This window comes from Oncorhynchus tshawytscha, linkage group LG06 (assembly GCF_018296145.1).
Source record: "Oncorhynchus tshawytscha isolate Ot180627B linkage group LG06, Otsh_v2.0, whole genome shotgun sequence".
NCBI classification, from domain to species: Eukaryota; Metazoa; Chordata; class Actinopteri; order Salmoniformes; family Salmonidae; genus Oncorhynchus; species Oncorhynchus tshawytscha.
Window position 1 is genome coordinate 65,398,392 of NC_056434.1, and position 24,268 is coordinate 65,422,659.

Sequence of the window (24,268 nt, forward strand, 5' to 3'; positions counted from 1 at the left end):
TAGTTTGGCCATTGTAGATATGTTTGTAACAAAAACAGACATTTTGCTGGACCGGCAATCATTACTGGCTGTAATTAGTAATTTCTTTTAAAAAGGCTCTCCATCTACAACCTTGAGGCATTGAGCTAGGCAGACAGCGAACAGACCTGGGAAACATTGGAGATGCACTCCGCGACAACAATACACCATTTCAAAAACACTCACCGGCTTTCAAGGACTGAACTAAGCAGAAATTTTACAAAAAAAAATAAAAAATGTTCCACATTTATATTAACCAATTTCGCACTGCACAGAACTCAGATTCCTTGGTAGTTTTCAGTGTTAGCCACATTTCTGTTGAAGCCGAAGGGTTAGAGAGATAAGCAGACAAGGCAGAATTTTACAGGATGTCTCTTAGTTGCACAGGCCAATAAGTCTCATGGAGCTATGAAATCAATGACAGCCACTGTCATTCTGCTAAAAAAAAAATTAAAAAGACTTCAGTTTACACAGAAGAGCAGCCTGCGCATCTACGGCACTTAAGAGGCTAGTTATCAGCACCACATTTATGAATATTGTATTCTCATCTCTGTAGAATAATTTCACAGTATTAATCCAGAATATCTTTACAACATAATGGCCAGTCTCAACAACGGCTATACACCGAGTGTACAAAACATTGTCATGATCTTTCCACTGACCAGGTGAATCCAGGTCAAAGCTATGATCCCTTATTGATGTTAATTCCACTTCAAATCAGTGTAGATGAAGGGGAGGAGAGAGGTTAAAAAGGGGTTTTTAAGCCTGGAGAAAAACTCAATATTAGGACGGTGTTCTTAATGTTTTGTACACTCAGTGTAGCGCTATATCAGAATGTAGTGCATTAAAATAAAAAGATCTAAAAGTAAAAAACAAATATGACACAGATGCACAACACTGACCTTTTCAGTTTGGATTGGACTAGAAAGCTGGCTAGTGAATACCACTTGAGTGTTTGTACAGTACGTTTCTACTCTCGAGCCATCTAGGGAAATTACTTACCTTCAGTTATTGGCGAATGTAATTTCAATTTATAATATGACGAGAGTTGTAGCTAAGCAACTCGCATGTTGAATCCGCTCGACACAATACACAGATATTTGTTGAGAAGGCTTCCAATTATTTTTCTGGAAGGCGTACAACAATGGAGGGGAAGGGGTGGGGGACTTCTCACATACCTTGACCTGTGAGAAAATAGAAAAAGAGAGGTGTTGTGATACTGTTTCAGAGTGAGGAGGCTGGGGCACGTATTTAGCTGTGGGTTTATCCATAGCGTCCTTGTGCTGTGTTCTGGTGTCCAGCTGAGAGGACTGGTGACGTTTTTTCTGGTGATGGTCTCTCTGCCGACTCTTGTCCTCGCAATCAGTCTCACTGCAGCGTCGAGAGCTGGAGTCCCCGCCACCCCCCACACGGCTGTAGATGGGCCCCTCAGCTTTGGGCCTCGCTCCCTCCCTAAGGGGGTCTGCCCTACACTTCTCTGCATTCTGGTCAGGGATGTCCTTCGGGGTGGGGTGCCAGGTCTTTGGTCGACCTTTTTCCTTCCTGGAAGGCCTGTCCCTGTCCAGCGCCGAGGACCACTCGTCCCACGGCCGGCTCATCGCAGGGTTCCTCTCGGTTCCTCGCTTCTTCTTCGCTTCGGGAGTCAGGGGAGAATTGTGTGCCTGGTGCGGAGGCTGGTTTCCCTTAACTGGTCTTGTGTCCTCTTGCTGTTTTCCACCCAGCATTTGCATTCTGGCAGGGCTGATGAGCCTGGTGGTGACATCATCCAGGAAGTTGGAGAACTTCAGCTTATTTTCTAGGAATTGGATCATTCTTTCTGAGGTTGCTGAGCTTTGCGAGGTGGAGGACGGGGTTATCTGTCTGGTTGAGGTGGTCTTGGCCAGAGACCTCCTCTGGGGCTTCCGGCCTCGGCTCTGGCCCAGCATCTCAGCAGACTTGGACTTCCTGAGGTCTGAGAAGTGGACGCCCAGCTGGTTGGGCTGCTTTAGGATCCCCTTAGGAGGAGGGAGGGCTAGTCTCTGGAAGGAAGTCTGCTGGTGGTGCTGACCTCCTCTGGGAACCAGGATCTCTGCATTGTCCTTGAAGACCAGTGAGCGCTCCAGGCTGCGACTGGACTGGGCTGGAGAGGTAGAGTAGCCACCTCGCTGGGAGTCATCTGAGCGGACGTCTTCGTCTCCAGAGAGAGCGAGTAAGCCCTCACTGCGGCTCAAGAATCGTCTCATCCCCTGCAAGTCTCTGGCTGCCTGGTTAGCTGTGACGCCCACTGTCATGCCTCTATGGCTGAAGATTTTGGGTGGGGGCAGGACAGTAAGATCCAGGCTGGACAGGCTGGAGACATCCAGCTCACTGTCCGAGAGCAGAGACCAGGAGGAAGAAAATATATTGCGGCTCTCAGGACTAACTGGGCATTTCAGGTAGGGGTCTGTGAACCTTGTTCGCTGAAAACCTGGAGTATGGTTTGGAATGCGAATTACCTGGCAGGGGTCAGGAGGGTTGGCGCCAGCGGTGTTGGCAAGCGCAGGCGGCGTGCTCCCACTAAGGTCCTCTAGGAACGAGGGCAAGTTGTTGCGCGACTCGCGGTGCTGAGGCGGAGCCTTGCGGTACGGCTTCCTGGCCGGGGTAGCGCTCGTCATCCTTGGTGCTCAGCGTCTGTCCGGTCGGTTATTCCTGCCAGGAGACAAGCATTAGATGTGGTAGAGGCGACACCAGCCCTGAGCCCTGCGCAAAAAGCCAGCTGTAAAGGTCTGTGTCCAGTTCCCCTCCCTTTCTCTCCCTCCCTTCCGACCATGCCTACTCTCTCCCTGGCTCTCTCCACTCTCCCTCTCTCCTAAAGCGGTAGCAACAAAAAAAGTGGTTTGAATCAATAGGCTTTGATGAGAGCAGTAGCAGTGGGCAGAAAAAGAAACGGCTGCCTGGTGCAAACTGTCTGTAGTGGAGAGTGGAGGGAGGGGTATGGGATGCCACTTCAAATAAACATCAAACACAATTCATGTGTCGTGATGGAGGATTTTTTAAATATCTGCTCTCAAAATTCTGCCTGCAGAGTATGGCGTGTGCATACGTGTATGTGGAATAGAATGAGAGAGAGGAAAATCTGAGCATGCCCTCAAGCCTACAATTGATTACAAGCAGAAGTGTGTTCCCAATAGAGGAACTCTTAAACTACAGTCCACTGACTGGAAGCATTGTGGGCTAAGTTTAGAATGTAAAAACTAGGCATATTCGTTAGGAAAAGAAGCCACACCCCCTACCAAAATCAAAACCATGGAAAACACACACACACACACACACACACACACGCTCCGGAAGGCACATTTAGGAACACAGGCACACCCACACACACTAGTGGCTGTAAATGACTAAGACACTGAACAGGAGAAGAGCCTGTCACTATATCTATTCTGATTGATGACTTGGCTTTTGCTGAGTCACTCTGTAGCCCTGTGGATCCAATTGCCACAGAGTGGAGAAACACCAGAGAGCCGTCTATCCTTCCTGCAGCACAGAGAAGGAGACCGTAGTCCTCTCTATATCCATTATACACGTTACTTATGCCCCAGTCTGATGCACTCATTGCACTGTAAATGCGTCCGCATGCTTTCCAGCCGAAACCGTTCTGAAGAGTTTGTGCATATATCATGACATTTCGGTCTTTGGCAAGATTTCTCCCCCCTCCAGTTGTTCATGCACACTTTTTTTTTTTTTTTTTTTTAGAGGCAAACTGAAGTCTACGCCCCTTCATCAGTCAACAGTAGGGATTCTTCAATTAAGTGTTTGTCATTCAATGAGACAAATCATTTTGATGCAAATTTCACTTGAGGAAACACTGCAGCAGACATCTTAGTTGGATGTAATATAGCGCGACAAATCTCCTTGGCAAAAAAAAATGTGAAAAGTAAATGACAGATTTGAGTTATCTTGAGGAAGTGTATACTGGCTACGGCATCTTAAAAAAAAAAAAAAAAATGGACAAACAGTACTATTGCCGCGTTTTTCTAGCAAAGGTCTTTTAAGGGAGTATGCGAGCACATACCCGCCAGCCGAACTGAAAGTATGTGCCGCCGACTTAAGCCATAGAAATCCTCTTAAGAGGTTCAGATACAATAAACCAGATTGAAGATCAGCACTCGAGATACCCTAAGAACATGCCACTTCGATACAGCTAAGACCAGAAGTGACATCTTCATGGCAGGTTAGGAGAATTTACACAGAAGGTCAGGAAAGTTAGCATAGCAGGTGAGAAGAATGTTAAGGTTTGGAAAAGGGTTTGAAGCGGTGTGTTTTTAGGGAGTCCCATCAGCACTTTGCTATGTATCCCTGGGGAGAGCATTCTGAGAAATCTGAATGATTAGGAAAACATTATGGAATAAAGGAAGGTTTAACCACCTCTGGCTTGGTTCAAAGATTCCCTTCATTCAAAACAGTGCATAATTGGACGACTGGATTATGCCCTGGGGGGGACCAATGAACATAAGCCATTGATCAGTCCACCGCTTCCTGGGTCACAGATGCCCCCTCCACCCCTGTTCTCTCTCATGTCCCACAAATACCCCAGCAGCACAGGGGTGTTCATCATGTTGCTCTTTTTACAGTGTGTGAACCCCGCTGCCGGGTTCATTGGGGGAAAATAAAAGGGAGGGAAAGGCAGGTGCGTCACAGCGGAATTCCAACGAAAGATCAATGACCTTCACAGCAGCTTGTGCAGTGGGGTGGGGCCACATGGTCAGAACTAGTGTATGCGACGTCAGAGCAGAGTGCCAATCCAATCAAACTATATACAGTGGGGAGAACAAGTATTTGATAACCTGCAAAATCGGCAGTGTTTCCTACTTACAAAGCATGTAGAGGTCTGTCATTTTTTTATCATAGGTACACTTCAACTGTGAGAGACGGAATCTAAAACAAAAATCCAGAAAATCACATTGTATGATTTTTACACGGTCTCTCACAGTTGAAGTGTACCTATGATAAAAAATTACAGACCTCATGCTTTTACATGCTTTGTAAGTAGGAAAACCTGCAAAATCGGCAGTGTATCAAATACTTGGTCTCCCCACTGTATGTCACATGTGCCAAAAAGCTTACTTACAAGCCCTTATCCAACAATGATGTTAAGAATTTTTTTTTTTTTTACTAAATAAGGGGGTGGGGGCATTGTCATGCCCTCTTCACGACTGTCTTGGTGTGTTTGGACCATGATAGTTTGCTGGTGATATGGGCACCAAGGAACTTGAAACTCTCAACCTGCTCCACTACAGCCTTGAAAAGAATGGGGGCTTGTGCAGCCTGTCTTTTTCTGTTGTCCAATCATCTCCTTTGTCTTGATCACATTGAGGGAGAGGTTGATCTCTTGGCACCATATGGCCAGGTCTCTGACTTCCTCCCTATAGGCTGTCTCATCGATGTCGGTGATCAGGCCTACCACTGTTGTGTCGTCTGCAAACTTTATGGTGTTGAAGTTGTGCTTGGCCACGCAGTCATGGGCGAACAGGGAGTTCAGGAGGGTAATAAGCACGCACCCCAGAGGGGCCCCCGTGTTGAGGATCAGTGTGGCAGATGTGTTGTCTACACTTATAACCTGGGGGAGGTCAGTCCAGGATCCAGTTGCAGAGGGAGGTGTTTAGTCGCCGGGTTCCTTAGCTTGTTGATGATCTGAGGGAACTACGGTGTTGAACGTGGAGCTGTAGTCAATGAAGAGCATTCTCAAGTAGGTATTCCTTTTGTCCAGGTGGGAAAAGGCAGTGTGGAGTGCAATAGAGATTGTTGTGTCATCTGTGGATCTGTTGGGGCGTTATGCGAATTGGAGTGGCTCTAGGGTTTCTTGGATGATGGTGTTGATGTGAGCCATGACCAGCCTTTCAAAGCACTCATGACTACAGATGTGAGTGCTATGGGTCAATGGTCATTTAGGCAGGTTACCTTGCTGTTCTTGGGCACAGGAACTATGGTGGTCTGCTTGAAACATGTAGGTATTACAGATTTGGTCAGGGACAGGTTGAAAATATCAGTGAAGACACGTACAAGTTAGTCAGCACATGCTCTGAGTACACATCCTGGTAATCCGTCTGGCTCTGCGGCCTTGTGAATGTTGACCTGTTTAAAAAGGTCTTGCTCATCTGGAACAGCTGGTGCGCTCATGGATGCTTCAGTATTACTTGCCTCGAAACAACAATAAAATGCATTTTATTGGCGGCAGGTAGCCTAGTGGTTAGAGCTTTGGACTAGTATCCGAAAGGTTGCAAGATCGAATCCCCGCGCTGACAAGGTACAAATCTGTCGTTCTGCCCCTGAACAGGCAGTTAACCCACTGTTCCTATGCAGTCATTGAAAATAAGAATTTGTTCTGACTTGCCTAGTTAAAAAAAAAAGGTTAAATAAAAAAATTCAATAACAATTTTGCCCATCTGGTAGGCTCGCGTCACTGGCCAGCTCCTGGCTGGGTTTCCCTTTGTAGTTCGTAATAGTTTGCAAGCCCTGCCACATCCGACGAGCATCAGAGCCAGTGTAGTAGGATTCAATCTTAGTTCTGTATTGACGCTTTGCCCGTTTGATGGTTCGTCTGAGGGCATAGCAGTTTTTTTTTATAAGCACCGAGATTAATGTCCCGCACCTTGAAAGCGGCAGCTCTAGCCTTTAGCTTGGTGTGGATGTTGACTGAGGTGGTACACTCCTCAATGCCATTGGATGAATCACTGAACATATTCGAGTCTGTGCTAGCAAAACAGTCCTATAGTGTAGCATCCGCATCATCTGACCACTTCGGTATTGAGTGAGTTACTGGTACTTCCTGCTTTAGTTGTTTTTGCTTGTAAGCAGGAATCAGGAGAATAGAATTATGGTCAGATTTTCCAAATGGAGGGCGAGGGAGAGCTTTTTACGCATCTCTGTGTGTGGAGTAAAGGTGGTAGAGTTCTTTCCCCCTCTGGTTGCACGTGACATGCTGGTAGAAATGAGGTAAAACGGATTTAAGTTAGCCTGCATTAAAGTCCCTGGCCACTATAAGCGCCGCTTCTGGATGACATTTTCTTGTTCGCTTATGGCCTTATACAGATCGTTGAGTGCGGTCTTAGTGCCAGCATCGGTTTGTGGTGGTAAATAGATGGCTACGAAAAATATAGATGAAAACTTGCTTGGTAGATAGTGTGGTTTACAGTGTATCATGAGGTACTCTACCAAAGGCGAGCAATACCTCGAGACTTCCTTAATATTAGACATTGCGCACCAGCTGTTATTGACAAACACACATATCCCCCTCATCTTACCGGACGTAGCTGTTCTATCCTGCCGATGCACAGAGGGTAAGGGAGAGCTTTATTCCAGTCTATGTGTGTGGATTAAAGGTGGTCTAGAGTTTTTTTTTGCCCCTCTGGTTACACATGTTGTTGTATGTGTCGAACTGCTTTGCTTTATCTTGGCCAGGTCGCAGTTGCAAATGAGAACTTGTTCTCAACTAGCCTACCTGGTTAAATAAAGGTGAAATAAATCAAATGTGACATGCTGGTAGAAATTTGTTCAAACAGATTGAACTTTTCCTGTATTAAAGTCCCCGGCCACTAGGAGTGCCGTCTCTGGATGAGCATTTTCTTGTTTGCTTTTGGCCTTAGACCGCACTCAACGAGCTGTATTAATGTCAGCATCGGTTTGTGGTGGTAAATAGACAGCTATGAAAAATATAGATGAAAACTCAGGGTAAATAGTTTGTTCTACAGCTTATCATGAGATACTCTACCTCAAGCGAGCAAAACGTTGAGACTTCTTTAATATTAGATTTCATGCACCAGCTGTTATTGACAAATACACAGACCCCTCATCTTAACGGAGCTATTCGTTCAGTCTTGCCGATGCATGGAAAACCCAGCCAACTGTATATTATTTGTGTCATTGTTCAGCCACGACTCAGTAAAACATATGATATTACAGTTAACGTCCCGTTGGTAGGATAGTCTAACGGAGCTCATCCAGTTTATTCTCCAATGATTGCATGTTGGCCAATATAATGGATGGTAGAGGCGAGTTACCCACTCACAGACAAATTCTCACAAGGTACCCAAATCTGCGACCCCTGTGTCGGTCTCCTCTTCATGCGAATGAAAGGGATTTGGGCCTGGTCCGGTATCAGCAGTAAATCCTTCGTATCCGACTCCGTCCATTCACCCTTTTGTCTTTTCCTATAACCAACTTTGTAAAACAAAATTTGGCACATACTGTAGAAAACATTCTCTAAATTCTATAGCATGTATCAAGTTAAACTAGACATTAAAATATGACCTTGTCCTTGGAAACTGCAACACCCACTTGACTGATGCTTTTACCATTTACATTTCAGTGTTTATCTCATAGAAAGAATGACTAGAACATGCATCCCCATTAGAAGTTCCAAGCCTGTTCTAGTCATTCTATTTCTGTGATTCATCTATCCAGATTGTGAAGGACTTTACAGTATGGTGGAAAAGGAGGAATTTGGACTTAACCCGAGATGTTAAATCGCTGTACTACGTAACGGTTTGACTCAACCTCGAGAACTATTTCCTTGCCACACTGAATTTCTCATGTATGGTGTAGTCAGTGACTCAAACCTCCGTTAAACATTCATTCAGTTATAACGAGAAAGGGAAGAGAAGAGCATGTTTCGAGTCTGGAAATCATAAATGTTTTGTGCGTTTCTTCTTCACATTTGAGTGACGAAGCCTAGAGCGATGGCCTAAGTCCCCATGTCACGCAAGGCATGGCAACCCCTGCAGTGGAAAGAAAGGGTGCATCTACTCAAAAAGAGGTCTTTGCCACCGGACCTGCTTAACCAACTGCATAAGAATGTGCACCTATTGGCCCGACTAATATTTCAGTTTTTTCTGAGCTGTTGCATAAGCTGCTGGGGTCAAATAAAAGTTGGCAGATATAGAAAATGTCAGCCAATTTGTCCCTGGTCACTAAAATAACCAGATCAATGAAACACCACATGGATGTACAGCCTGTATTTACGCCCTGCCTACGTTTTACCAATAGGAACCTCTGTCCCCACGTCTCTGTCTCGGTCTGCGTGTGGATTTGTGAAATCGACCTCTGTTAAGAAAGCCAATTAAGGCTGGATTTCTGTCACTTTACAGCACTGCGGCTCTTTATAGAAATACACTTTACAGCCGTGTGGCAGTTTCTCATTAACAGCGCAGTGGAAAATAGCATAGTGATTTTTCGGGACTTGATGTTTGCCTGGGATTTAAGTGGCAGCACGAGGGGGTGGCAAGTTGCGTTCCATCAGTCATGAAAGAATTGGTTTCTACTCTGTTCTCAGACGCACTCCCACACAGGGGGGTCTTTACAAATGTTCCGGCAGTTAGAAGCATTAGTTTGTGGCATTTTTAAATGCGGAGGCAACAAGTCCCATTTAATGAACTTCACTAATGGTTATCCCTGCCGTATCCTTTTCTTCATATGTCAGATGTGTCTTAAAGCCTTGCCTGAAAAACAACATTATTAGAACTGACTACGGCCCAGTTTACGATATCTTATAAAAAAGGAAGTCAAACTTCGGTCAAGGATTTTTCTGCCATTGAAATGCTTGGGTGAACCACCTACAGTAAGTGTTCTTTTCGGGTTGCCCAAGTCCTAAAAGTGTCAAATAAATAACGCTTTCGGTGTAAACGACTAAAAACAGATAAAGTATGTAGGAAAGACAATGGACCTAGTTATGGGCGGCAGGTAGCCTAGTGGCTAAGAGCATTGGATCAGAAAGTTTGCTGGTAGAATCGCCGAGCCGACTAGGTGAAAAATCTAGTGATGTGCCCTTGACCAAAGCACTTAACCCTAGTTGCGCCTGTAAGTCGCTCTGGAAAAGAGCGTCTGCTAAATTTCTAAAATATTTTACAATATAATCTTTGAGAACTAACAATCACCTAAATAAAAGCTAGACAGTCAGGGAGAATATGTGTGAGAACAAAAGAACACAGCATTGTGTGAGCAGAATTGTGTGAGAACAAAAGAACACAGCATTAGCAAAACACATAGAACTGCAGGAAATGAGCTTTAAACTGATACATTGTCTCTCAGCTGCATGGCAAAACGTGTAGAATTACAGGAAATTAGCTTAACTGCAAAAATGTGAGAATTTTGGGGAATTGCAGGAAATCTCTCTACACCACCAAGGGTGGGTGCCTAATATTCTCTAAAATTCAGCTGACCGCACCCCTTGCCATGCCCACCACCTAAGCCCCTTTTTGAGTCAGAAAAAACCCTGACTTCAGCTCATTAGAAAGATGGAATCACTTATAGGGAATCTGTAGTGACAGCCATTGCTTGGGACATGAAAGTGTTGGAATGCCATTTACCCAAAGACAGTGTATTTGAATGAGCTACAGGGGGGGTCTTGGTAAATGAGGGTGTGAGTTAAATCAGCCTTGGAATGAATGATCAGATGCAATTACAGTACAGAGATAGTCAGGCAGAGGAACCGTGAGTGTATGAAATTACAGCACATCAAATGAATGGATTCTGATTAGGCAATCTGAGGTAAAGGAGGAAGACATCTTAATACTATAAGGAACAAAAGTATAAAATAAAACATGCAACAATTTCAAAGATTTAACTGACTTGCTCATAGAAGGAAATCAGTATTAGGCCATAATCTATGTATTTCACATTGGCGCAGCCAATTCGTTTTCCCCCCACAAAAGACGCCATAACTGCAGCCAGATTAAGACCCTGGTGAGGACGACGAGCACGTAGATAAGCTTCCCTGAGATGGTTCCTTACAGTTTGTGCAGAAATTCTTCAGTTGTGCAAACCCAGTTTCATCAGCTGTCCGTTCTGGTGGCTGGTCTCAGACAATCCAGCAGGCGAAGAAGCCGGATTTGGAGGTCCTGGGCTAGCGTGATTACAGGTGGCCCGAGGTTGTGAGGCCGGTTGGATGTACTGCCAAATTCTCTAAAACAACATTGGAGCCGGCTTATGGTAAAGAAATTAACATTCAATTCTCTGGCAACAGCTCTGTTGGACATTCCTGCAGTCAGAATGCCAATTGCATGCTCCATCAAAACTTGAGACATCTGCAGCATTGTGTTGTGTGACAGAAATACACATTTTAGAGTGGCCTTTTGTCTCCAACACAAGGTGCACCTGTGTAATGATACTGTTTAATCAGCTTCTTGATATGCCACGCCCGTCAGGTGGATGGGTTATCTTGGCAAAGGAGAAATACTCACTAACGGGGATGTAAACAAATTTGTGCACAACATTTTATAGAAATGGGCTTTTGCTGCATATGGAACATTTCTGGGATCTTGAATTTCAGCTCATGAAACATGGGACCAACACTTTACATGTTGCGTTTATATTTCTGCTCAGTATAGATTGCTAGCGGGTACAGCAGTACTTAGAGCAAAATTGACTATAACATACTTTAGAATAGCAATGCCTAGTCAGTGACTTAGCTTTACTTTTGTGTACATGACACTGACATGAAAAATGATATGCTGCAAGGTCTGAAATATCTCAATGAAATGGCACAATCCAATAGCATTACATTTGATACAATTATCACACCACACGATCCCAGCTCCTAAACCTACTTTAAAAAACAAAAACGGCATCATCATTGTGGGAAACCGTACAGCTCTTCCACCTCAAAATAATCACACAGGAGCAAACATATCCAACGCTTTCTGCAATCAGTAGCATGAAGAACACAGTATCTTCTAGAGCCTTCTGTACGTACGTCACAGGGGATCTGAGTGGAGCTCTGTGGTTCCCCAATGGCAAATGTGCATAAAGATGGCAGAATCTTGAGGAAACCATTGTTTTAGCACTATCCACGAAGTGATTTGTTTCAATGTGGCAATAAAATTAGCACAATCTAAAATTTGGATGCTAATGGCCATAGAAAAAAAAGAATAGCGGAGAGCAATGTACAATACGGCAAACTTAGCAAAACAAGGAATTTGTGGTAGGCCGAACACAGTATCTTCTAGAGCCTTCTGTACGTACGTCACAGGGGATCTGAGTGGAGCTTTAGGTTTTATTTTATACCTTTAGGCAAGTCAGTTAAGAACAAATTCTTATTTTAAATGACGGCCTAGGAACAGTGGGTTAACTGCCTTGTTCAGAGGCAGAACGACAGATTTTTTTTTTTACCTTGTCAGCTTGGGGATTCGATCTTGCAACCTTTCGGTTACTAGTCCAACGCTCTAACCACTAGACGGGGGGGGGGGTCTGGTGACTTATTATACCAGCAACATTTCCCCATGGTAAACCCACACACCTAAACGTAGCAATATAACGGTACTGAAACAACCCTAGGTTTCTCATTATTATAAATAGAACATATTTCTAGGAAAATAACCACCATACCCAAATTCTGAGGTACTCCAGCGACGTCCTCATCCACAGGTTCTTAAGTCACAGGCATTCTGAAGAGATACAAAAGGAGCAGGCTGAATTGTAATCAAAAGGGTTCCAGTAAAGTAGCTATTAGCTAGTGACTTCATTTGACCCCCCGTGATAGAAAGGATTCAGTGCACGTGCTTCTATGCTGGGTTCCCTCCTCCAGAATCGTGATACACCAAGGGGACTCGCGTACCTGAGACAACCTTAAAAACATTGTGTGTGGAACCACTACTTTATCATACCCAGTTACCTAATGATGTCCACTGGGATTTGAGTGACATAGCTCACAATGATACCAGGTTTCGAAATTAGGTCACTGAAAAAAATAAATCGGAGAACTTTTACACACCCAAAACTGTTTCGAGGCGCTCTACCTAAAACGTTAAATCAAATATTGAGAGAGTGTTTCATGTTTGAGTGGAAATTCATGTGAGGCTGAATACACAGCAAGAACACTTCATACAACATTCAGCACCCCACTTTCACAATCTCCAATTACCTAGATTTGGTGGCAGTTATAAATTAGGCTACCATAAAAAATAAAATAAACTATTTTTATGAAACAAAGCAGGCATATGTTTAAGCAGAATACTGTAATTTAATATTCCTGTATCAAAGGACTCTTGAAGGATATGTATATTTTTCGAAAATAACGTCTCTCTCTCTCTCTCTCTCTCTACACAATATTATTCAGTGTAAAAGCGGTCTTTTTTTTTGTGCTGCTCAGGGCTGTGGATAAGCAACCTTTGCAGGAAGATGTGTCAGAGAATAACAAATGTGAACGCCTGTGCTGTAGTCACCAGCAACGCGTGACAATCAGCTAGTGGTGCCCTGGATTACAGAAACGCACCATGTTTTTTTTTTTCTGGATCAAAATGGGGCTTAGTTGGTGGGTGTGACAGGGGTGTGGTCAATGGTGTGCAAGCCAACTATTCTTTTCTTAAGGCACTCCTGTTCGCCGCAGTGACAAAAATATAGCTGTTTTCAAGCTCATATCCTGCAATTCTACACAGATAACAAATCAGTTTTAACACACAGTAAAGATTACTTTTTTTTATGGGTGTTCATTTTTTTGTGGAAACAAGTTATAATTTAATAAAAAGTTGCCATTTTGACAAATTAGACGTGCAGACATAAAAGCAACTTCTGAAAATGAATACTCGGATTATAGTGATGGGTCTGATCTCACCAACAATGTCAAGCATGTTTAGATGGGTGTAATCTAGAGCCAACACAACAACAGTAATTAATGAGGCAATCTCGACAATGCAGGCGATTGAGTGCAGATAGGGTAGAGTTTAGGGTAGTGTTTAGTGCTTGCAGCCCTGTTCCACCCATTTATGCAAATACATTATTTATACAAATGAGGCACAAAATTGTCTTTATTTTAACAAAAAATATTTTTACAAAACCTGATAAAAGAAAATTGTTACATTTCACAATAAGTTGAACACCTGAATTCCCACCAAAATCTAATTTGTAAAATGATTTGTGTGCTATAACTCAGTCAATATCTGATGGTTTATACCATTTCAAAAGGTATTGTTATTCATTGTCCAACTGTTGCATTAAAAATATCATTTTGTTGACTGTTGCTAATTGGAAAGCTAATTTCCTGAAATTCTACACATCTTGCCATGCTATCAGAGTGATTCAAATAGTTTAACAAAATCAAAATGGGGGCCTCCCGTCATGACAAAAATACATATTGCATAATATTTATAAGTTTAGATTCTTCCTGGCTGTCTAGCTTTTATTTGAGTGATTGTTTGTTCTCAAAAATAAATAGGTTAGGATTTTTTAAAATTTTTACATACAATATCTTACACAGAATTTCTTTCCCAATCTAGAACAGCGGTCCAAAAAACACTTACATGGTCCACCCAAGACTTTCCCACGCAGAAAAAACCTGCACACACACAGAAGTCCACAAACACGCATGCATACACTTCAAAGTCTCAGCACTGTTTGACATTTCACCTAATTTAAAATCATGTAATTTAAGCCATGGAGAAAATAATGGAACATAGTGTTTTCCTCACAGAGGTCCACCCAGTGTTTAGGTAGAACACTCTTATAGGGCTCATTTACTATAGAACAAGCCAGTCAACTATTTATTAAAAAAAAAAAAAAATCTAAATGAGAAATGTACCTTTTTAGCCTGTGGCTTACAGCATAAGGACACAGCTGTGGGAAGAGCTTGACCACAGAGATTTATGGTCGTCACGAATCAATCGTAGAATTTATATTTTAAGAGCCATCCCTGAACAGTGGGTTGGTGTAAGAGTACCCCTTGTTGCGATGCGTTTCTCTTACCACTGCCCTGGTAGCAACTCTATGACATAGTTAATAACTGCTGGGATGTTCATGTTGCGCCTAATCTGTGCTCCCCCTGCTGTCATTCTGTGCTAATGTGGCTGTTTAGATGCCTCTCTATATGTCCAGCATCCTGCTACCTGGGCTTTGTTTAACTTTCTGTAACAAATGAATTCGTAAAAATTGATTGATTGTACCGCCATTTTTGCCTCATCAACCCAATATAGCGACCAATTAGAGCAGCTGTTGGTGGCGGGCTGTAAATGGGTGGTGTTAGGGGGAGATGGAGGCACACAGCTGGTGTACTCAAGGTTACCTGAATTGGTCCAATGAAAAAGCAGCTGCATATAAAGTGAACCTAGCGAGAGTTGTTTGCAAAAAAAAAAGAAATGGACTAATGTTTCCACTGAGGTGATGGAAGGACAGTGCTCTGTTATTAACAAGCACCTGGACCGGGCGGTGGTGTGCTCTACAGGGCCATGTTCAGTCTTGTTTGGGCTAAGCTTGAAAGCTACGGTTCATATAACTGAACCCGTGGAAAATAGTCATTATTTTCCAGGGACATTGAGTATGGGAGAGAGAATAATAACCTGAGTCATTATGATACATTCAGGGCTTTTGATTTGGTGGAACCTAGGTGGCTGGTTCTCCTTCGCACCGATTATGGACGCATGTATTATGCGTCTGGAGCTACTGTACTAACAACAAAACACTAGACATTTACTACAAATTTTATGGCTCTTCTGCCTCATTTACATTTAGTCAACAGAAACATTACCTTCTTGTATCAATGAATAAATAAACATGTTTAAGCAGGCTCTAGTTCAAGCTTACGAGTGAAACGCATTCTTCAGTGAGGAAACCATTGGAGAATATCCCAAACAGCAGGAGGTCCAGTGTGCCATGCAAAACTTACCTGACAAGCAAATCACAAAACAGTAAGGCCACAATGTACAGAAGGGAAATTAATGTGTTTTATAACACTATAAACAGGAGTGATTTTGTGCAATTTCCATACACAAGAAAAAGGGAAACCAAGGACAGAGAGTAATGAATGAAAAGCATACTTTGTGTGTGAGTGAGAGAGAGAGAAGGCGGTAAAGCAGGATGATAGAGAATGGTGGATGAATAGCCACTCACCTTTAAGAGCGTATGCTACGTGTTCCAGACTGATCGCCCTGGGTGTGTCCCCTCTGGCTCCTCTTCCTGCCCCTCCTCCTCCTCGCTTTCTTGGCATGTGAACCTCTGGGCTACCGATAACCTGAAACAAAAGAAGGTGGATGGAAAAACACGGTCGTGTCAGTACCTCCGAGGTGTCAATCTCCCGACTCTTCGAATATGTAACAAGCTAGACAGAGCTGGGGCTCAGGGGACAGTGTGCGAGGCAAGCCTCATATACAGGAGTCTTTCATTCTCTGTCCTTGACATTCACTCCCACACCGTCTGACTGCCTGAATGACTGCTGCCACACATTAGCTCCCTCTAAGCACGGTGATGCTATTGAGGGAAAATAAAGGCCGTGATAATACATTTCTGCTTCGATTGAACCATCGGTCTGGAAGAGAGACCGGAGTCCTTTTCAAACGGAGATCCAGTGTTTCTAACGTGAGCATGATTAAGTGACAACTTAATTACTTAGTTTCCTTGGATGAGCCCTGGAGTTGAGTGCGTGAAGTCATTTGTTCAAAGTAAGGTCACAGGAGCCAAACCGCCCTGTCAAGAGCATGACTAACACCCCGGGCCAGGCCAAATAGATACAGTAAACCTGACAATCTCTCACCTCCAATTTATTAAGGCTTACCTTCGGATATACTGGGATTTTGAATCCTTCATTTGAATAAAAAAAATTTAAATAGAGAGTAGCCGAAGACCCGACACGTGTTGCCTGCGGACGAGAGCCAGTCAGTCTACAGCTCGACTCTGGCAAATCAGGGCTAACTTACTGACTTGTCTCTGCCAATCAGAAAGTCGATGAGACAAAGCTATGAAAGTATTTCCAGGGTTAAAATGTGTGCTACTGCAGATTGGACAAGGTTCACAGTACCCCTTGGTTGCTGCGTAGATTAAATACTGTAGCCCACAGGTTACCTCAATGACATATTTTTGCTTCATGCTCAAGTCAAGAACAAAAAAAATGTAAGTTTGAAGTCTTAGAAAATAAAATGTTCAGCACTGCAGTGGGCCATAGACTGCAGCAGGGTTCTCTAACTGTAGGGCTGCGTTTTTTCAATTTATTTCTCCATTTTCATTGACACAAAAGATGGTAAAAACAGGAAATCAGCTCGGAGTGATTTTAATTTAATACATCTGTTCATCTGTTCCCAAATATTCCCACGCATAAGAGACACACGTGATCTTATACAAACTGTAAGCAAGGTTTGAAATCATTTTTGGGGGTCAAATATATCCGTTTAGGCTTCTTGCGGTCAATCTGCAATCTACAAATTATTTGTAATTATTTTCCGACCCCCTGACCATCCACTGAAGAAAAAGATTTTCACCTCATTCTCCAACTCAGTCTTTCAGAACTATTTACAAACAAGATCCCATTCATCGTCAGCCTAAAACATCTTGATTACTGGCTACTTTGAAGAATCTCAAATATATTTCTAACTTTTTTGGTTACTACAGGATTCGATGTGTGTTATTTCATAGTTTTATGTCTTCACTATTACTGTACAATGTAGAAGTTAGTAAAAATAAAGAAAAACCCGTGTGTGTCCAAACTTTTTACCGGTACTGTAGTTAAGCTGCAGCTGGCCCAGAACAGAGCACACATCTTGCTCTTCTTTATAAATCAGAGGGATAATATTAATACTACGCATGACAGTCTCTCTTGGCTAAGAGTTGAATAAAGACTGACTGTTTCTTATAAAAACAAGAAGTGACAATGTGTTGGAAATTCCAAATTGTTTGCATAGTCAACTTACACACAGCACTGACACACACACACTTACCCCACCAGACATGCCACCAGGGGTCTTTTCACAGTCCCCGGGTCCAGAACAAATTCAAGGAAACGTACAGTATTATACAGAGCCATGACTGCATGGAAATCTTACATCTTATATAGCACGTGAACCGCAAACCTGGTTTCAAAAAAGAAATAAAGCAACTTCAAGGCACCACACCTCTCCCCCATGTTACCTACTTGTTGTGGGAACGTACTGACACGTGACCTACTTGTTGTGTGAACGTACTGACAGGCGTGTGTGAACGTACTGACAGGCGTGTGTGAACGTACTGACAGGCGTGTGTGAACGTACTGACACGCGTGTGTGAACGTACTGACATGCGTGTGTGACTGATAGACGCGCGAGCGCGCACACGTCCTTTGTAATGCCTTTTCGTCCAGTGCCCGACCCCGGAAAGACTAGCTGTCACCATTGGCGTCGGCTAATGGGGTTCCTAATAAATCAAAAACACCCGAGGCTAGGACATAATTAAAAGCATCAGGTGGAATGTCAGTTAAAATGTCAGCAGCTGTCTTCTGACTGGGAGACACTGCTCTGTTCACAGTAGGCCTACATGGATAAATCACAGATCATAACGCAAAAGTGAGAGGGGAATGAACTGTACAGTGTTATGCATGTGGGGGAGTGACAAGAAAATATGCAAATCCCTTTAAGTATCATCAACAAGAGACCACAAGAGAGAACAAAATGCATTTCAGTCATATTGGATGTGGGCCTAAGTAGTGAGCAGGAGGATTGGATCTAGTTTATCCATGTTGCTTTATACACTGCTCAAAAAAATAAAGGGAACAATAAAATAACATCCTAGATCTGAATGAATTAAATATTCTTATTAAATACTTTTTTCTTTACATAGTTGAATGTGCAGACAACAAAAAAAAAATCACACAGAAATTATCAATGGAAATCAAATTTATCAACCCATGGAGGTCTGGATTTGGAGTCACACTCAAAATTAAAGTGGAAAACCACACTACAGGCGGATCCAACTTTGATGTAATGCCCTAAAAACAAGTCAAAATGAGGCTCAGTAGTGTGTGTGGCCTCCACGTGCCTGTATGACCTCTCTACAACGCCTGGGCATGCTCCTGATGAGGTGGCGGATGGTGTCCTGAGGGATCTCCTCCCAGACCTGGACTAAAGCATCCGCCAACTCCTGGACAGTCTGTGGTGCAACGTGTCGTTGGTGGATGGAGCGAGACATGATGTCCCAGATGTGCTCAATTGGATTCAGGTCTGGGGAACGGGCGGGCCAGTCCATAGCATCAATGCACTCCTTTTGCAGGAACTGCTGACACACTCCAGCCACACGAGGTCTAGCATTGTCTTGCATTAGGAGGAACCCAGGGCCAACCGCACCAGCATATGGTCTCATAAGGGGTCTGAGGATCTCATCTCGGTACCTAATGGCAGTCAGGCTACCTCTGGCGAGCACATGGAGGGCTGTGCGGCCCTCCAAAGAAATGCCACCCCACACCATGACTGACCCACCGCCAAACTGGTCATGCTGGAGGATGTTGCAGGCAGCAGAACGTTCTCCACGGCATCTCCAGACTGTCACGTCTGTCACATGTGCTCAGTGTGAACCTGCTTTCATCTGTGAAGAGTACAGGGCGCCAGTGGTGAATTTGCCAATCTTGGTGTTCTCTGGCAAATGAAAAACGTCCTGCATGGTGTTGGGCTGTAAGCACAACCCCCACCTGTGGACGCCGGGCCCTCATACCACCCTCATGTTTCTGACCGTTTGAGCAGACACATGCACATTGGTGGCCTGCTGGAGGTCATTTTGTAGGGCTCTGGCAGTGCTCCTCCTGCTCCTCCTTGCACAAAGGCAGAGGTAGCGGTCCTACTGCTGGGTTGTTGCCCTCCTACGGCCTCCTCTACGTCTCCTGATGTAGTGGCCTGTCTCCTGGTAGCGCCTCCATGCTCTGGACACTACGCTGACAGACACAGCAAACCTTCTTGCCACAGGTCGCATTGATGTGCCATCCTGGATGAGCTGCACTACCTGAGCCACTTGTGTGGGTTGTAGATTCCGTCTCATGCTACCACTAGAGTGAAAGCACCGCCAGCATTCAAAAGTGACCAAAACATCAGCCAGGAAGCATAGGAACTGAGAAGTGGTCTGTGGTCCCCACCTGCAGAACCACTCCTTTATTGGGGGTGTCTTGCTAAATGCCTATCATTTCCACCTGTTGTCTATTCCATTTGCACAACAGCATGTGACATTTATTGTCAATCAGTGTTGCTTCCTAAGTGGACAGTTTGATTTCACAGAAGTGTGATTGACTTGGAGTTACATTGTGTTGTTTAAGTGTTCCCTTTATTTTTTTGAGCAGTGTATATGAGACACGAAGAAGAATTGTAAATATCATACATGTGATGGATCAATCTGCATGGAAACAGATCCATTTTTTTCTGACTGCTCTTTGGTAGACTGCAGAGAGAAGTCAGCAACCACTTAAAAATGGGGCCTGTCAGTGAGAGCTGCCATGGGCCTATTCCTCCTGAATGCACCATATTGCATCACCAAAACCCCAGCCCTATAACACATCCCTACCTACAATCCCGCTCTGCCCATTCTAAACTGTGTGACATTTAATCCCATCATATTTCCACTCCTGCGCTTCATAGAGCACAGGCTCACACAGATGGACAGACCGTCCTGGAAGGAGACAGTGGGCACAGCCGAGAGGTGACTGTGACAGTCTTCCATACTATAGTGGCATTAGTTCCTCGGCCAGGGCTCAGAACATGTTTGAGTTATGGGGGCCTGAGGGCTACGGTGCAGAGGGAGTGTCCGGCTGGGTCTGAGAGATGTCAGATCAATGTGTGGCAGCCTCCTCACTCTCAGGTCATGGCTTCCTGTCTCCCCAAGGAACATACAGTATGGCACCAGGCTCCACACAGGAACCACAGTGGCAAAGAGCAGAGTAACTGGTTGACTGAATGAACAGCACATTTTGAGAGAGCGGCATCTTTAGTACATGCTAGATGAATTGAACTATTCTTTAATTGGATTTTACCACAATGGAATGTCTCTAAATGACCTTGGATTTCATATTCTGTTCAAAACTACCACGCAATCAACTGTGCGGATAGAAGTGTGATTTTCGAGATTCAAATCAACTTCGAAATCCTTTGTAGAAAATGGAAAACAACATGTAGAAAAACAAACGAGAACAATGACTCAAACACGGTTTACCGGGGAAACTATTTCCAAGAGGCTGACAGGTGTGTATAATTACTGGCGCGTTGGCGCTGGTTGGAGGAAACTATAATGCAGTTTGCAGCTTTGAACTATGGTAATTATTTTCCTTTGCCTATTACATTGAAGCTTAAAAAAGGGGCAATCTGCAGTTGAAATGATAACAAAGCACTTTCCCAGTCTCTGTTCTGTTAAAAAGCTGCGGGATGGGGCCTGGAGAAATGTAACCACTCACCGATTAATAGACAAGAGTTATGGATGCAAGGACTGACCATCCATGATGTTAACATGATCGTTTTAACCATGTTTTCAGGCTATATAGTGTTTGTTTACAAACATTGGAGTAAAACAAGCTTATATTTTGGATTCTCATGGAGTGTGACAGTTGAACTAAGCTCATGAGGCATTTATAAGTTCTATTCTTCAAGAAACAATGGTTAATAGGGATGCAAACTTCGGTACATTTTGCTGCCAACTAACCGACCCTCATTAACTGGTCACATTTTTTTCCAAACAGTAAAATGATGTGAACAACAGAAAATACTTGTATGCATACAAGGAAAGGACATTTTTCATTTCGAGCTTAATGTAAACATGCAACAATAGCCAGCCTATCGTATTACACTATAGCCTATTATTGAGCATTCAACTCATGTAATGAAGTAAAACACACCATTTTCATTTCTCAAAATGCAATTTGTGGGTTCTAAACAGCGCACCTAATGCAGGCTGTGAGAGATGAAAATCTTAGTTAGAAACTTAGAATGATGGGGAATCTAATAGTAACAACTAGGATGGGTTGCTAATATGACTAGGACTGTGCCTTTGGCGTCTAAACAAAATAAAGTTAACATGAAAATCAGTAGAACAGGAGAGAAATGCTGGTTATTGGCATGAGGAAGTCTTGCAATTGCATTCACGGTTCTACGGGTGGATTTTGGCAAGGCTACTTTGAAACAAGGTAACGCCTCATTATGTGAAGTCAAGTAAAACGTTCAGGTTTCAAACGAGTACACTGCCTCAAGCTCCCATTGGAACGTGGTGGGTGACGCGCTGAGTACTGTTGACTATAGCCTATGCCAGGGGTATCCAACCTTTTCTAGCATGAGAGCAACTTCAAAAGAAATGAAAACGTGTCGCTAGCTTTCAAATTAGGCTCATTCTTCTCTTCTCTCCCTTGCAACTCTTCCCCGGATCTTTAGTGCAATACATTCTCTTGTACACTGTGTTTTCTGTCAATATACCTAGTAAAATAAAATGGTTCATAAACTATTTATAAAAAATAAAAACTTTATCTAGGCAAGTCAGTTAAGAACAAATCCTTATTTACAATTATGGCCTACCAAACGGCCTCCTGCGGGGACAGGGGCTGGATGTAATAAAAAAAAATATAGGACAAAAACACACATCACGACAAGAGACACAACATAACGCTACATAAAGAGAGACCTAAGCCAACATAGCATGGTAGCAAACATGGCATGGTAGCAAACATGGCAGCAGCCCAAAACAGGGTACAAACATGACTGGGCACAGACAACAGCACATGGGGCAAGAAGGTAGAGACAACCATACATTGCGCAAAGCAGCCACAACTGACAGTAAGTGTCCATGATTGAGTCTTTGAATGAAGAGATGGAGATTTTTTTTAAACTGCCCAGTTTTAGTTTTTTTTGCCAGTGACTAGTTTTTTTTCCAGTCACTAACTGCAGTGAACTGAAAAGATGAGAAATCCAGGGATGTGTGAGCTTTGGGGACCTTTAACAGAATGTGACTGCTGTACGTGGAGGATGGGGGCTGCAGTAGATATCTCAGATAGGGGGGAGTGAGACCTAAGAGGGTTTTAGAAATAAGCATCAACCAGTGGGTCTTGAAACGGGTATACATCGATGACCAGTTTACAGAGGAGTAGATTGCAGTGATGTGTCCTATAAGGAGCATTGGTGGTGTAACAGTATAGCTTCTGTCCCTCTCCTCGCCCCTACCTGAGCTCGAACCAGGAACCTTCTGCACACATCAACTGCCGCCTCCCATGAAGCATCGTTACCCATCGCTCCACAAAAGCAGCGGCCCTTGCGAGTGACGTCACCGATTGATACGCTATTAGCGTGTACCCCGCTAACTAGCTAGCCATTTCACACCGGTTATGGTGGCAAATCCGATGGCCGAATGGTAAATACCTTCATTCGTCTCCGTAGTCTAGCATTTTTAATCTTGGTCATCAAAACAGTCAACAATTATAAATGCAATGGTGCATTATTTGTTGTGCAATAAATGGGCTTATAAAAGTATGTTTCACTCCAGTACCAGCTTGTGCGCTACATAAAAACAGGTGATATTTTACATTAGTAGCCTAAAAACACATATCTTGATTAGATTGATGCAGGGGGTTGAATACCCGTGTCAGAATCACCTTTGTCAGCAATTACAGCTACGAGTCTCTGTGTGAGTCTCCGAGCTTTTCACACCTGGATTGTACAATATTTGCCCATTATTTTTTATTTTTTATTCTTCCAGCTCTGTCAGTTGTTGATCATTGCCATTCAGCCATTTAAGTCTTGCCATAGATTTTCAAGCAGATTTAAAATCAAAAAACGGTAACTAGGCTACATTCAAAATCAGTCTTGGTAAACTAGTGTATATTTGGCTTTGTGTTTTAGATTATTGTCCTGCTGAAAGGTGAATTTGTCTCCCAGCGTCTGTTGGAAAGCAGACTGAACCAGGTTTTTCTCTAGGATTCTCTCTTTTCCATTTCTTTTATCCTAAAGAAAAACTCCCTAGTGCTTGCCAATGCGAAGCATACCTATAACATCATGCAGCCACCACCATGCTTGAAAATATGACGAGTGGTACTCAGTAATGTGTTGGATTTACCCCAAACATAACACTTTGTATTCAGGACGAAAACTGTTTCTTTACCACTTTTTTTTGCAGTATTACTTTGTCTTTTTGCAAACGGGATGCATGTTTTGGAATATTTTTAGTCTGTACAGCCTTCCTTTTCACTCAGTTAGGTTAGTATTGTGGAGTAACTACAATGTTGATCCATCCTCAGTTTTCTCCGATCACAGCCATTATACTCTAACCGTTTGTAGATCACCATTGGCCTCGTGGTGAAATCCCTGAGTGGCTCCCTTCCTCTGTGGCAACTGAGTTAGGAAGGGCGCCTGCATCTTTGTAATGACTGGGTACATTGATACACCATCCAAAGTGTAATTAATAACTGCACCCATTTACCAATAGGTTCCCTTCTTCGTGAACCATTGGAAAACCTCCCTGACCTTTGTGGCTGAATGTGTGTTGAAATTCATTGCTCGGCTGACCTTGGGTAGTCAATCGAAAAGTATGTTAAAACACTATTACTGCACACAGAGTG

At 43.4% G+C, this 24,268-nt stretch overlaps 1 protein-coding gene across 6 annotated transcripts in view; it reads right to left on the minus strand.

Annotated features, from left to right (window-relative positions):
- tjap1 (tight junction associated protein 1 (peripheral)) overlaps nucleotides 1-24,268 on the minus strand; it is a 78,783-nt gene that overhangs the window by 26,105 nt on the left and 28,410 nt on the right. For 3 of the 6 annotated variants that reach the window (XM_042323513.1, XM_042323511.1, XM_042323512.1), the window contains 3 exons: nucleotides 15,850-15,970; nucleotides 12,358-12,416; nucleotides 2,493-2,685 (listed from right to left, as the gene is read on the minus strand). In XM_042323513.1, coding sequence (XP_042179447.1) covers nucleotides 2,493-2,651 — 159 coding nt within the window. In that variant the 5' untranslated portion in view covers nucleotides 2,652-2,685; nucleotides 12,358-12,416; nucleotides 15,850-15,970. The other 3 variants (XM_042323514.1, XM_042323516.1, XM_042323510.1) reach the window with 3 other exon arrangements.